This window comes from Aegilops tauschii, chromosome 1 (assembly GCF_002575655.3).
Source record: "Aegilops tauschii subsp. strangulata cultivar AL8/78 chromosome 1, Aet v6.0, whole genome shotgun sequence".
NCBI classification, from domain to species: domain Eukaryota; kingdom Viridiplantae; phylum Streptophyta; class Magnoliopsida; order Poales; family Poaceae; genus Aegilops; species Aegilops tauschii.
This window is the reverse complement of record NC_053035.3, coordinates 246966346-246979404: the sequence shown is the minus strand read 5'-3', so window position 1 is coordinate 246979404 and position 13059 is coordinate 246966346. Positions and strand designations below refer to the sequence as shown.

The following is a 13059-nucleotide window of genomic DNA, read 5'->3' as shown; positions in this document are numbered from 1 at the left end:
AATGCACACACTCCAACTCGAATATGTGCCGCAGTCTTAGGCTCTATCCCAGTTAACCAAGTCCCAAATAAATGTGAAACCGTGACGGGCGGAGATACGTTAAAGGACGCATGAATGGTCCGCCACAATAACTTAGCAAGTGGGCATCGGAGAAAAAGATGGTGTATTGCTTCGTCCTGATCACAAAAGCAACACTTTTTACTACCCTCCCAACTACGCTTTGCCATGTTATCCTTTATCAAAATTACTCCCTTAGGCACAAACCACATAAATACCATGATTTTTAACGGCACCTTGATTTTCCAAATGTGAATCGACCTCGGGATAGGACTGGTGTTTATCAAGTCTGTAATGGACTTAACCGAGAATACACCTGACACGCACAACTTCCAGTGTAAGGTATCCGGCGCATCATAAAGGTTAACCTCCATTAACCTACGCACAAGATGCAACCATCTATCCCATTGTTTTCCCACTAGTGTACGCCTGAACTGAATGTTAAGAGGAGCATATAACCCAATAATGTACTAACGAAAACTTCTTTCCCCTGTGCAATGTTGTATAAGGAAGGATACATGAAGTCCGCCTTCATCCAAGGCCGATTCATCCTGGATGGGGTTTTGGTGTTCCATGAGGTCCTGCATGAAGTCCACGCAAAGCGCCAGCGTGCGGTATTTCTGAAGCTGGACTTCCATAAAGCTTATGACACGGTTCGGTGGTCCTTCCTTCGTGAAGTCCTCATCCAGAAGGGCTTCGACGATCGTTGGGTCACCCGTGTCATGCAGCTCGTCTCTTGCGGCCGGACCGCAATAAACATTAATGGCGAGATTGGACCCTACTTCCCCACCATGTGTGGGGTGCGCCAGGGTGACCCCTTCTCCCCGTTCCTCTTCAACATGGTGGTTGATGCCCTGGCAGCTATTCTCGATAAGGCCAAGGCTACTGGCCATATCCGTGGGGTGGTACCCCATCTGGTGGGAGGGGGAGGGGTCTTCCTCCTTCAGTACGCGGATGACACCATCATCATGATCGAGGGTTCAGATGCGGACATCGCCAACCTTAAGTTCCTCCTCCTCTGCTTCCAGCAGATGTCGGGCCTCATGATCTACTTCGAAAGAGCGAGGTGATGATCCTTGGCTACTCCCAGGAGGAGTCGCAAGGGATGGCCGATCGCCTGAACTATAGATTGGGCTCCTTCCCCACCACTTATTTCGGGATTCCCATTAGCGATTCCAGGCTCACGGTGGCGGACCTGCGGCCGACCGTAACCCGCCTGCAGCATCGGGTGGAACCCTGGAGGGGCAGGTGTCTCTCCAAGGCTGCTCAGGTGATTCTCATCAACTCCTCCCTCTCTAGCCTCCTCTGGTTCCTAATGAGCTTCTATAACTTACATGAGACCCTGCACCAGGAGATTGCCAAATACCAATCCAAATTCTTCCAGCAGAAATACCACATGGTTTAGCTGGCCAGACATCTGCAAACCCAAAGACCAAGGAGGTCTTGGGATCATGGCCTCTAGGCGCATGAATATTGCTCTCCTGACCCGTTGGCTGTGGCGGATCGCCAATGGCGAGGGCGGCCTATGGTTGGACATTATCCGTTCCAAATACCTTCGAGGCGAACCCCTTGCCTTCTGCCAGTGCATGGGAGGATCCCAGTTCTGGTAGGCCGTGGTCCAACTGATGCCGGTCCTCCGCATCGGCACGTCCATCTCTGTGGGGTCTGGTGCCTCGACCTTGTTCTGGTTTGATCATCGGGTTGGTGATCTTCCCCTGGCCGCTCGCTTCCCTGAGTTGTTCGCTATCACGGCCGACCCTTGGGTCTCCGTGGAGGTGACCCTTATTGACTTAGGGCACCTTGCGTTCGGTCGCCCTTTTGGCCCCCTTGAGGTCACTGCATGGGACGGCCTCCTCCAGGTCATCGCCCTCCACCCCTCGACATGGACAACGCTGAGGATTCCCTCTCGTGGCGACTTGAGCCTTCGGGCCGCTTCTCGACCAAGTCCCTTTGAGGGAGTCCTGGATTACGGGGTCCTCGGGCGTCCGGGCTATGTGACATGGGCCGGACTGATGGGTCGTGAAGGTACAAGACGGAAGACTTTCCCCGTGTCTGGATGGGACTCTCCTTGGCGTGGAAGGCAAGCTTGGCGTGCGGATATGAAGATTCCTTTCTCTGTAAACCGACTCTGTACAACCCTAGCCCCCTCCGATGTCTATATAAACCGGAGGGTTTAGTCCGCAGAGATAATCATAATCACACAGGCTAGACATCGAGGGTTTAGCCATTACGATCTCGAGGTAGATCAACTCTTGTAACCCCTATACTCATCAAAGTCAATCAAGCAGGAAGTAGGGTATTACCTCCATCAAGAGGGCCTGAACCTGGGTAAACATCGTGTTCCCTGCCTCCTGTTACCTTCGATCCTTAGACGCACAGTTCGGGACCCCTACCCGAGATCTGCCGGTTTTGACACCGACATTGGTGCTTTCATTGAGAGTTACATTGTGCCGTCGTCGAAAGGCTCGATGGCTCCATCGATCATCTACAACAATGCTACCGGGAACGAGATTTTTCTCCCCGGCCAGATCTTCGTATTCGGCGGCTTCGCACTGCGTGCCAACTCGGTTGGCCGCGTGGAGCAGATCGACATCTACGCCCCTGCTCACCAGATCAGTTTTGGAAATCTGAATTACGTCGTTGATATCCGAGGAGACTTGATCTTCCAAGGATTCGCGGCTCCAACCACCGCCCTGGCCTTAGATCTGGAGCGCATCACCAGATCCGAAGACAGGAGTCTAGAGCTCGCCGGACTGTCTGCGGCTATAGAGCTCAATACTGGAGAACCGGAGAGAATAGCGCCACCGGCAGTCATCACAAAGTCGGGCTCTTCTCCGGACATTAGCTCCGAACCCTCAAAATCCAGGTCACGCAAGCTCGGCCAGGGAACTTCGGTCCCCGCCCAAACCTCGCTCTTAAACGAGGATCTGGACTTAATGCGGTCCCTCGCCATCACAGAGGAACCGCTTCTGAATTGCGTCCAGCCCGGACTAGGGGCTGGAAATAGGGAACTTTACTTCCCACCCACCACCCACTTTATAGCCACCGTCGAGGATCTAACCGACATGCTCGACTATGCCTCCGAAGACATCGACGGTATGGACGACGATGCTGGAGAGCAGGCCCACAACCCGCCGTTTACCGGACGCTGGACGGCCACTTCCTCGTACAACGTATACATGGTGGACACACCTAAAGAAGGCGACGGCGATGAGGAGAAGGACCCAGTCGAGGATGAACCTCCTGAGATACCACCAAAGCATCGACGTCAGCGGCGCCGCTCTAAATCGCGTCGCGGAAAAGACAGCAATACCGGCACCGGAGACAATGATACTCCGGAGAACGCCGAAGACCAAGAAGACCCCATTGAACCAACATCCGAACAGGATGATCGGGAGGACGGGCAAGTTGGCCCTGACGAGCAAGCAGGGAACGAAGACTCGGAGGATAGAAACTATCTACCACCCTCCGAGGACGACGTGAGCCTCGGCGACGAAGATTTCATCGTGCCAGAGGAACCCCTTGAACAAGAGCGCTTTAAGCGCCGGCTAATAGCCACTGCAAGTAGCCTGAAAAAGAAGCAGCATCAGCTTCAAGCTGACCAAGATCTGCTCAATGACAGATGGACTAATGTCCTGGCAGCCGAGGAATACGGCCTCGAACGCCCAACTAAGAGTTACCCGAAGCGTAAACTGCTACCCCAATTTGACGATGAGGCGTTGGAGCCCATACCACCAGCACGTAACGCTGCTAACGGACCTGACCGACCACCACGTGGCCGGAACAAAACGACAAATCAAGCGGAACACCAACCCGCACCACCTCGCCGTAAAGGCAGAGAAACAACAGCTCGGGGATACACCTATGACCTACGACAGGACTTGGAAAATAGAGCCAGTCAGACCAGATCAATCTACGGATCACGGGGGCGTGCCCCAGCGCGAGAAGACGGCTATCAAGCCTGGCGCGACAACCACAACCTCACCCGAGCCGAAAACCGCATACGGACCTCCTCCGAGCTGCGTCGTGACGTGGCCTGATACAGAGGCGCCGCACACCCCCTATGCTTCACCGATGAGGTAATGGAGCACCAGTTCCCAAAAGGGTTTAAACCCGTGAACATTCAATCATATGATGGCACAACAGATCCTGCAGTATGGATTGAAGATTTTCTTCTCCACATTCACATGGCACGTGGTGATGATCTATATGCCATCAAATACCTCCCCCTAAAACTCAAGGGGCCAGCATGGCACTGGCTGAACAGCCTACCAGAAAACTCTATTGATAGTTGGGAAGACTTGGAGGATGCATTCAGAGACAACTTCCAAGGTACCTATGTTCGGCCCCCAGACGCCGATGATCTTAGTCACATAATCCAGCAACCCAGAGAATCAGCCCGACAGCTCTGGACCAGGTTCTTAATTAAAAAGAACCAGATTGTGGATTGTCCGGATGCCAAAGCCCTCGCGGCCTTCAAACATAGCGTCCGAGATGAGTTGCTTGCCCGACACCTCGGCCAAGAAAAGCCGAAGTCCATGGCAGCCCTTACCACACTTATGACCCGCTTTTGCGCGGGAGAGGATAGCTGGCTTGCTCGTAGAAGCAATAGCACCAGCGACCCTGGCACCTCCGAAGCCAGGAGCGGCAATGGCAAGCCACGACGCAACAAGCACAAGCGTCGAAGCAATAACGCAGGAACCCAAGACACGGCAGTCAACGCCGGATTCAGTGGCTCCAAATCGGGTCAATGGAAGAAGCCATTCAAGGGAAACAGAGATGGTCCATCCAGTTTAGACAGAATACTTGATCGGCCTTGCCAGATTCATGGCACCCCCGATAAACCTGCCAATCATACCAATAGAAATTGTTGGGTCTTTAAACAGGCCGGCAAACTCAATGCTGAACACAAGGGGAAAGGGCCGCCCAGCGACGACGATGACCAAGAGCCTCGTCAACCGAACACACGGGGATAGAAGCAGTTTCCCCCCGAGGTAAAAACAGTGAATATGATATATGTCACACACATCCCTAAGAGGGAACGCAAGCGCGCACTACGGGACGTCTACGCCATAGAGCCGGTCGCCCCAAAATTCAACCCATGGTCAGCTTGTCCGATCACCTTCGATCGAAAGGACCACCCAACCAGTATTCGTCATGGAGGTTCGGCAGCTCTGGTCCTTGATCCAATCATCGACGGATTCCATCTCACGCGAGTCCTCATGGACGGCGGCAGCAGTCTCAACCTACTTTATCAAGACACTGTCCGCAAAATGGGCATTGATCTGTGAAGAATCAAGCCCACTAAAACTACCTTCAAAGGAGTAATACCTGGTGTAGAGGCCCGCTGCACGGGCTCAATTACATTGGAAGTCGTCTTCGGTTCGCCAGACAACTTCCGAAGCGAAGACTTGATCTTCTATATCGTCCCCTTCCGCAGTGACTATCGCGCACTGCTCGGACGAACCGCTTTCGCCCATTTTAATGCGGTCCCACACTACGCCTATCTAAAGCTTAAGATGCCCGGTCCACGTGGCGTCATTACAATCAACGGAAACATGGAACGCTCCCTCTGTACTGAGGAACATACAGCGACCATCGCGGCCGAAGTACAAAGCGGCCCTGTCAAGCCGCACACCTCATCGGCTATTAAGCCGCCGGACTTTATTACACAAGGCCAGTCAATTCTGCATGCTGACAGCCCGGCAATTCAAGAGATGGGTTAGCAGTTTCGCCTCCGTCGATCGTCACGTACATCCATGAAATTCATACCGCACATGCATAATTATGCACTCAAAATACCTTGGGCATCAGCGGAGGCACACTACGGATAGGCCTATAGTACGGTTCGACCCTATATGGCCTTCCCCTTTTTCTTTAATTATTTCCTATCTTTTACCACGGGTGAATCAAAACCTATTCATCCTACGCACTTACAAGGACTCTCTCCGAGCCCGGTTTCGTACAAATAATCGAAGACCACTCCTCTCAAGGAATCTCTTTTACTCAGGAGAAAGCGGCGCAGACGTGCGGCAGGAAGGTGCAAAGGATTTTGTAGACCAAAACTTTATTTTAAAACCTGTATAGAGCTTTTCCCCTTAGTCTTAGACCCCCGGCATGTAAAATGGCCTTGGTGATTATGGTACAATCTGTAAGATTACATTTAACGTATCAGCTTCCAGTGAACACAATTCTTATTCAGTATCGCCTTTATTCATAGACGGTATTCCATCTCTTCAGTTGTCTCACGCACACACCTCGGCACAAGTTGCCAGGAGCTCTATACGGCAACACATGTGTTGCCAAACAAAAAGTCCGAACAGCTTTATAGCACAATTCGGCGTCCTGAGCTCGGCATTATATGCATCGGCTTTGAATCATGTCTTTGGTCAATAGTTGGGTTGCCCGGCTCCTGTGTTTGCTACCTTACGTTCCGTCTGATCGGCTTGGGTAGTAAAGGGAGAACTACTACAATTGTGTTTCTAGTTCGCCCGGTTAAGCACCTCAGTAGAGAAAGCCGAAAACTGACTGTCATGATGCGGCGAGAGTTGGTCAGCCACTCGGCGACTTATTCAAATCTTTAGCGATTTCTTCCGTATTACACGAAGGACTGTTTTCCAGTCACATATGCAATGCATCCACATTAGGATAGCCGCATACATACCAGGGGCTACTTTGTAGACCCATCGTGAAAGTCCTACGGCTAAGTGAGAGCAATAAAACCGCATAGTCTGATTGTCTGGTTCACCGCACTGACACCTCCTTCATGGACCAAGACGTTGGGTTAAGTGTAGTCATGTGCAATTCTGAACACCCCAGTAGTATCTACAAGGGGGTTGAAGCCGACGACTGGGAACTCTCAGATATAAAACGGCCACACAGGAGGATAAAACTCTTCATAAAAGAAGGAATATATTACAAAAAACTTAGTTCATAATACAAACTCCCGAACAGTTCGGACTCGCTCATTCGAACACTACATCCTTAGAGCATTGGCCTTCTACAAGGCAGGCACCTTTGAGAACTTCCTCAAAGTAGAGCTCCGGTGTGCGGTGGTCCTTGCTTTCGGGCGGACCCTCGACCGCCACCTTTTCGGCCTTCATCTTCCCCAGTGCATCTTGGCACGGGCGAAGGCCATTCGCGCCCCTTCTATACAAGACCACCTCTTCACAACGTCAATTCGGGGCAGCACATCGACGAGACGCCGCACGAGGCCAAAGTAGCTATCCGGAATGGCTTCGGCCGGCCACAACCGTACTATGACGTCCTTCATGGCCGCGCTGGACATCTTCTGCAGCTCCGCCCATTGTGCTGTCTGGTCATTCAGCAGTACGAGACGCTTCTGCCCCGCAAACTGTGACCAAAAGAGCTTCTCCATCGCGTACCCCTCCTGGGCCTGGAAGAATTGGCGGCGTCCGTAACACTCTTCGGCAGATCTGCATATGCGTCTGGAGAACTCCACAATCAATTAAGCAAGGCATACTTCCGGTCCCCAAATTTAGCCTGTAAAAGAAAGGGCTTACCAGCCGCTATCTGTCCGGCTTGACGGATTTCCTCGTGCGCTGCGCGGGATTCGGACCGCTCCTCCGAAGCTTCTTGAAGGGCCTTGGCGAGTTTGGTCTCCTTCGCCTTATTCTCCTTTTCTAAAGACTCGCACTTGGCGGCAGTGTCCTTGAGCTTTTGCTCCATCTCGGTCACCCGTTCCTCAAAATGGCGCCGAGCGGCCTGTTTGGCTGTTAAGTCTGCAGCCGCTTTATCAGCAGCCGCCTTGCTTACCCTTGCTTGCTCCTTGGCTTGGGCAAGCTCACCGCAGCGGCGCCATCTGTACAAATATGCGCATTTCAGCTCTCGAACTTCCACAAAACACAGACATAAATAGGCACACTGTAAGATGTATCTTATACCTTGCGCCTGGTCGAGCCGCGTGTTAACAAGGACTAGGTCCTCATCGGCTCGTTCCAGTTTCCGTTTGAGTTCGGAAACTTCCGCTGACTGGGCAGTCGCCGGTAACAGAGAAGCCTGTGTTAATCCAGATAAAAAGTATGTTACCACATGACAACTGGTTATTGATCCTCTGCTCGCTTCTCTTTCAAAGAACCGAACAGAGTCTCAGGGGCTACTATCTATATACAGGCATGTTTCTCATAAAAATGATTTAAAAAATTGTTACATTGCGTACCTCGAAGCCTGCCAGCAAGCTGGAAAAGGCTTCGTTCAGCCCGCTCTTGGCGGACTGAATCTTCTCAGCCACCGTACCCATCAGGATGCAGTGCTCATCCAGGACGGGTGCATTTTGTAGTATGTTCACCATGGTATTCGGCGCCTCCGGGTTAGCAAAGGTCGCCGCTCCCCCCTCTCCCGTAGGGGGTCGCTCGTTAGACTCCGGAGCCTTGTGGGTCTCCGGAGTAGTATGCGGCGGGGATCGGATTGACCGGGGGCCCCGTCGCAGGTCTTCGTGGGGGCCGTACCCCTTAGTCCTTCGGCAGCCGAGGTGTTGCCCTCAGGCGCCGTTAAGTCGCCCCCCCTTGTCTCTTCAAGGCTCGGGGAGGGCCTATGGGAAGACACCTCGGGGTCATCTGCCCTATGCGGCGGGGAAGCTAGGGGAGGCGACTCGCTCTCCATCATCTCCCGCAGCAGATCCCCCGAGGATGAGGATAGCTGGGGGAGATTGCGGGCCAGACTAAAAAGATAGAACTTAGAGTTATCATCACAGTTCATAGAGATCGGATGAGTGTGAAGAATCCCGGGCTAGTTACGAGTCGGCTTGGGGCTTGGTCCGGCGACAATGCTTCGGGATTGCCTCGGCGTTTGACTCCGAGTCATCGGGGAGGGTAATTTTGTCCCTCTTGGAGGCTTCGTCCTCCAGGTCTTCTGAGGCCGCCCTCTTCTTGCCCTTGCGGGGAGGATCTTCTTCCTCCTCCTCCTCCTCCTCCTCCTCGTCGTCGTCGCCCTCGTGGGAGGAGTGGGCATCAGTTCTCCGGACATTGCGTCCGAAGTGCCCTCCTCTTTCTTCTTCTTCTTCTCGTCCTTCTTTACCGGCGCCTGGTATGGCGCCGGGACCAGCATCCTCATTAGTAGAGGATTGGTTGGGTCTTCGGGGAACGGCGCCGGACACCGCATCTGCTCCGCCTTCTTGAACCAGACCTGCTTGGGGATGGACTACTCAAATACTTTTCCTTCGGAGCAACGAACCTATTGGCGTTTGCGACCTCTTGAGCACTGCGTTGGTTTTCCCTTGAAGAGGAAAGGGTGATGCAGTAAAGTAGCGTAAGTATTTCCCTCAGTTTTTGAGAACCAGGGTATCAACCCAGTAGGAGACCACGCTCGAGTCCCACACACCTACACAAACAAATAACAACCTCGCAGCCAACGCGATAAAGGGGTTGTCAATCCCTTCACGGTCACTTACGAGAGTGAGATCTGATAGATATGATAAGATAAAGATGCAAAGTAAAATAAACGGCAATAGAAATAGCAAAGTGCTGGAAGATTAATATGATGGAAAATAGACCCGGGGGCCATAGGTTTCACTAGTGGCTTCTCTCAAGAGCATAAGTATTACGGTGGGTGAACAAATTACTGTCGAGCAATTGATAGAATTGAGCATAGTTATGAGAATATCTAGGTATGATCATGTATATAGGCATCACGTCCGCGACAAGTAGACCGAAACGATTCTGCATCTACTACTATTACTCCACACATCGACCGCTATCCAGCATGCATCTAGAGTATTAAGTTCATAAGAACAGAGTAATGCTTTAAGTAAGATGACATGATGTAGAGGGATAAACTCATGCAATATGATATAAACCCCATCTTGTTATCCTCGATGGCAACAATACAATACGTGCCTTGCTGCCCCTACTGTCACTGGGAAAGGACACCGCAGGATTGAACCCAAAGCTAAGCACTTCTCCCATTGCAAGAAAGATCAATCTAGTAGGCCAAACCAAACTGATAATTCGAAGAGACTTGCAAAGATAACCAATCATACATAAAAGAATTCAGAGGAGATTCAAATATTGTTCATAGATAAACTTGATCATAAACCCACAATTCATCAGTCTCGACAAACACGCCGCAAAAGAAGATTACATCGAATAGATCTCCAAGAAGATCGAAGAGGACTTTATATTGAGATCCAAAGAGAGAGAAGAAGCCATCTAGCTAATAACTATGGACCCGAAGGTCTGAGGTAAACTACTCACACATCATCGGAGAGGCTATGGTGTTGATCTAGAAGCCCTCCGTGATCAATGCCCCCTCCGGCGGAGCGTCGGAAAATGCCCAAAGATGGGATCTCACGGGTACAGAAGGTTGCGGCGGTGGAAATAGGGTTTTGGCTCCGTATATGATGTTTCCAGGGTACATGGGTATATATAGGAGGAAGAAGTACGTCGGTGGAGCAACGAGGGGCCCACGAGGGTGGAGGGCACGCCTGGGGGGTAGGCGCGCCCCTCTGCCTCGTGCCTTCCTCGTTGATTACTTTACGTGGACTCCAAGTCCTCTAGATCACGTTTGTTCCGAAAATCACGTTCCCGAAGGTTTCATTCCATTTGGACTCCGTTTGATATCCTTTTCCTTCGAAACACTGAAATAGGCAAGAAACAGCAATTTGGGTTGGGCCTCCGGTTAATAGGTGTCCCAAAAATAATATAAAAGTGTATAATAAAGCCCAATAAACATCCAAAACAGAATATAATATAGCATGGAACAATAAAAAATTATCGATACGTTAGAGACGTATCAAGCATCCCCAAGCTTAATTCATGCTTGTCCTCGAGTAGGTAAATGATAAAAACAGAATTTTTGATGCGGAATGCTACTTGGCATAGTTTTCAATGTAACCCTCTTAATTGTGGTATGAATGATCAGATCCGAATGATTCAAGATAAAAGTCTAATATTGACATAAAAATAATAATACTTCAAGCATACTAACTAAGCAATTATGTCTTCTCAAAATAACATGGCCAAAGAAAGTTCATCTCTACAAAATCATATAGTTTGGTCATGCTCCATTTTCGTCACACAAGAATGCTCTCATCATGCACAACCCTGATGACAAGCCAAGCAATTGTTTCATACTTTAGTAATCTCAAACTTTTTTCAACTTTCACGCAATACATAAGCGTGAGCCATGGATATAGCACTATGGGTGGAATAGAATATAATGATGGAGGTTATGTGGAGAAGTCAAAAAAAGGAGAAAGTCTCACATCAACGCGGCTAATCAACGGGCTATGGAGATGCCCATCAATTGATGTTAATGTGAGGAGTAGGGTTTGCCATGCAACGGATGCACTAGAGCTATAAATGTATGAAAGCTCAACAACAAAAACTAAGTGGGTGTGCATCCAACTTTCTTGCTCACGAAGACCTAGGGCATTTGAGAAAGCCCATTGTTGGAATATACAAGCCAAGTTCTATAACGAAAAATTCCCACTAGTATATGAAAGTGAGAAAACAAGAGACTATCTATCATAAAGATCATGGTGCTACTTTGAAGCACAAGTATGAAAAAAGGATAGTAGCATTGCCCCTTTTTTGGGCCTTTATTTTTTTGGCCTTTCCCTTTTTTTGGGACAATGCTCTATGAATGATGATCATCACACTTCTATTCATTTACAACTCAATGATTACAACTCGATACTAGAACAAAGTATGACTCTATATGAATGCCTCCGGCGGTGTACCGGGATGGGCAATGAATCAAGAGTGACATGTATGAAATAATATGCATGGTGGCTTTGCCACAAATACGATGTCAACTACATGATCATGCAAGGCAATATGACAATAATGAACATGTCATAATAAACGGAATGGTGGAAAGTTGCATGGCAATATATCTCGGAATGGCTATGGAAATGCCATAATAGGTAGGTATGGTGGCTGTTTTGAGGAATATATAAGGAGGCTTATGTGTGATAGAGCGTATTGTATCACGGGATTTGGATGCACCGGCGAAGTTTGCACCAACTCTCAAGGTGAGAAAGGGCAATGCAAGGTACCGAAGAGGCTAGCAATGATGGAAGGTTAAGAGTGCGTATAATCCATGGACTCAACATTAGTCATAAAGAACTCACATACTTATTGCAAAAATCTACAAGTCATAAAAAACCAAGCACTACGCGCATGCTCCTAGGGGATAGATTGGTAGGAAAAGACCATCGCTCGTCCCCGACCGCCACTCATAAAGAGGACAATCAAAGAACACCTCATGTTTCAAATTTGTTACATAAAGTTTACCATACGTTCATGCTACGGGATTTGCAAACTTCAACACAAGTATTTCTCAAATTCACAACTACTCAACTAGCACAACTTTAATATCACTACCTCCATATCTCAAAACAATCATCAAGCATCAAACTTCTCTTAGTATTCATCACACTCATAAGAAAGTTTTATTAATCTTGAATACCTATCACATTAGGACTAATTTCAGAATTAAAGCAAATTACCATGCTGTTTTGTAGGACTCTCAAAATGATATAAGTGAAGCATGAGAGAACAATACTTTCTATAAAACAAATCCACCACCGTGCTCTAAAAGATATAAGTGAAGCACATAGAGTGTTCTAATAAATTCCGAATCATGTGTGTCTCTCTCAAAAGGTGTGTCCAGCAAGGATGATTGTGGTAAACTAAAAAGCAAAGACTCAAATTATACAAGACGCTCCAAGCAAAACACATATCATGTGGTGAATAAAAATATAGCTCCAAGTAAAGTAACCGATGGATGAAGACGAAAGAGGGGATGCCTTCTGGGGCATCCCCAAGCTTTGGCTTTTTGGTGTCCTTAGATTATCTTGGGGTGCCATAGGCATCCCCAAGCTTAGGCTCTTGCCACTCCTTGTTCCATAATCCATCAAATCTTTTACCCAAAACTTGAAAACTTCACAACACAAAACTCAACAGAAAATCTAGTGAGCTCCGTTAGCAAAAGAAAGCAAAACACCACTTCAAGGTACTGTATTGAACTCATTATTTATTT

The 13059-nt window shown here is 49.2% G+C and overlaps 1 protein-coding gene across 1 annotated transcript; it reads left to right on the top strand.

The window, feature by feature from the left end:
* The first annotated feature begins 554 nt into the window (after positions 1-554).
* On the top strand, positions 555-1127 carry LOC141028144 (secreted RxLR effector protein 78-like). Its single transcript, XM_073506052.1, has one exon. The coding sequence runs from the start codon at positions 555-557 to the stop codon at positions 1125-1127; it is 573 nt and encodes a 190-aa protein (XP_073362153.1).
* Positions 1128-13059: the final 11932 nt, after the last annotated feature.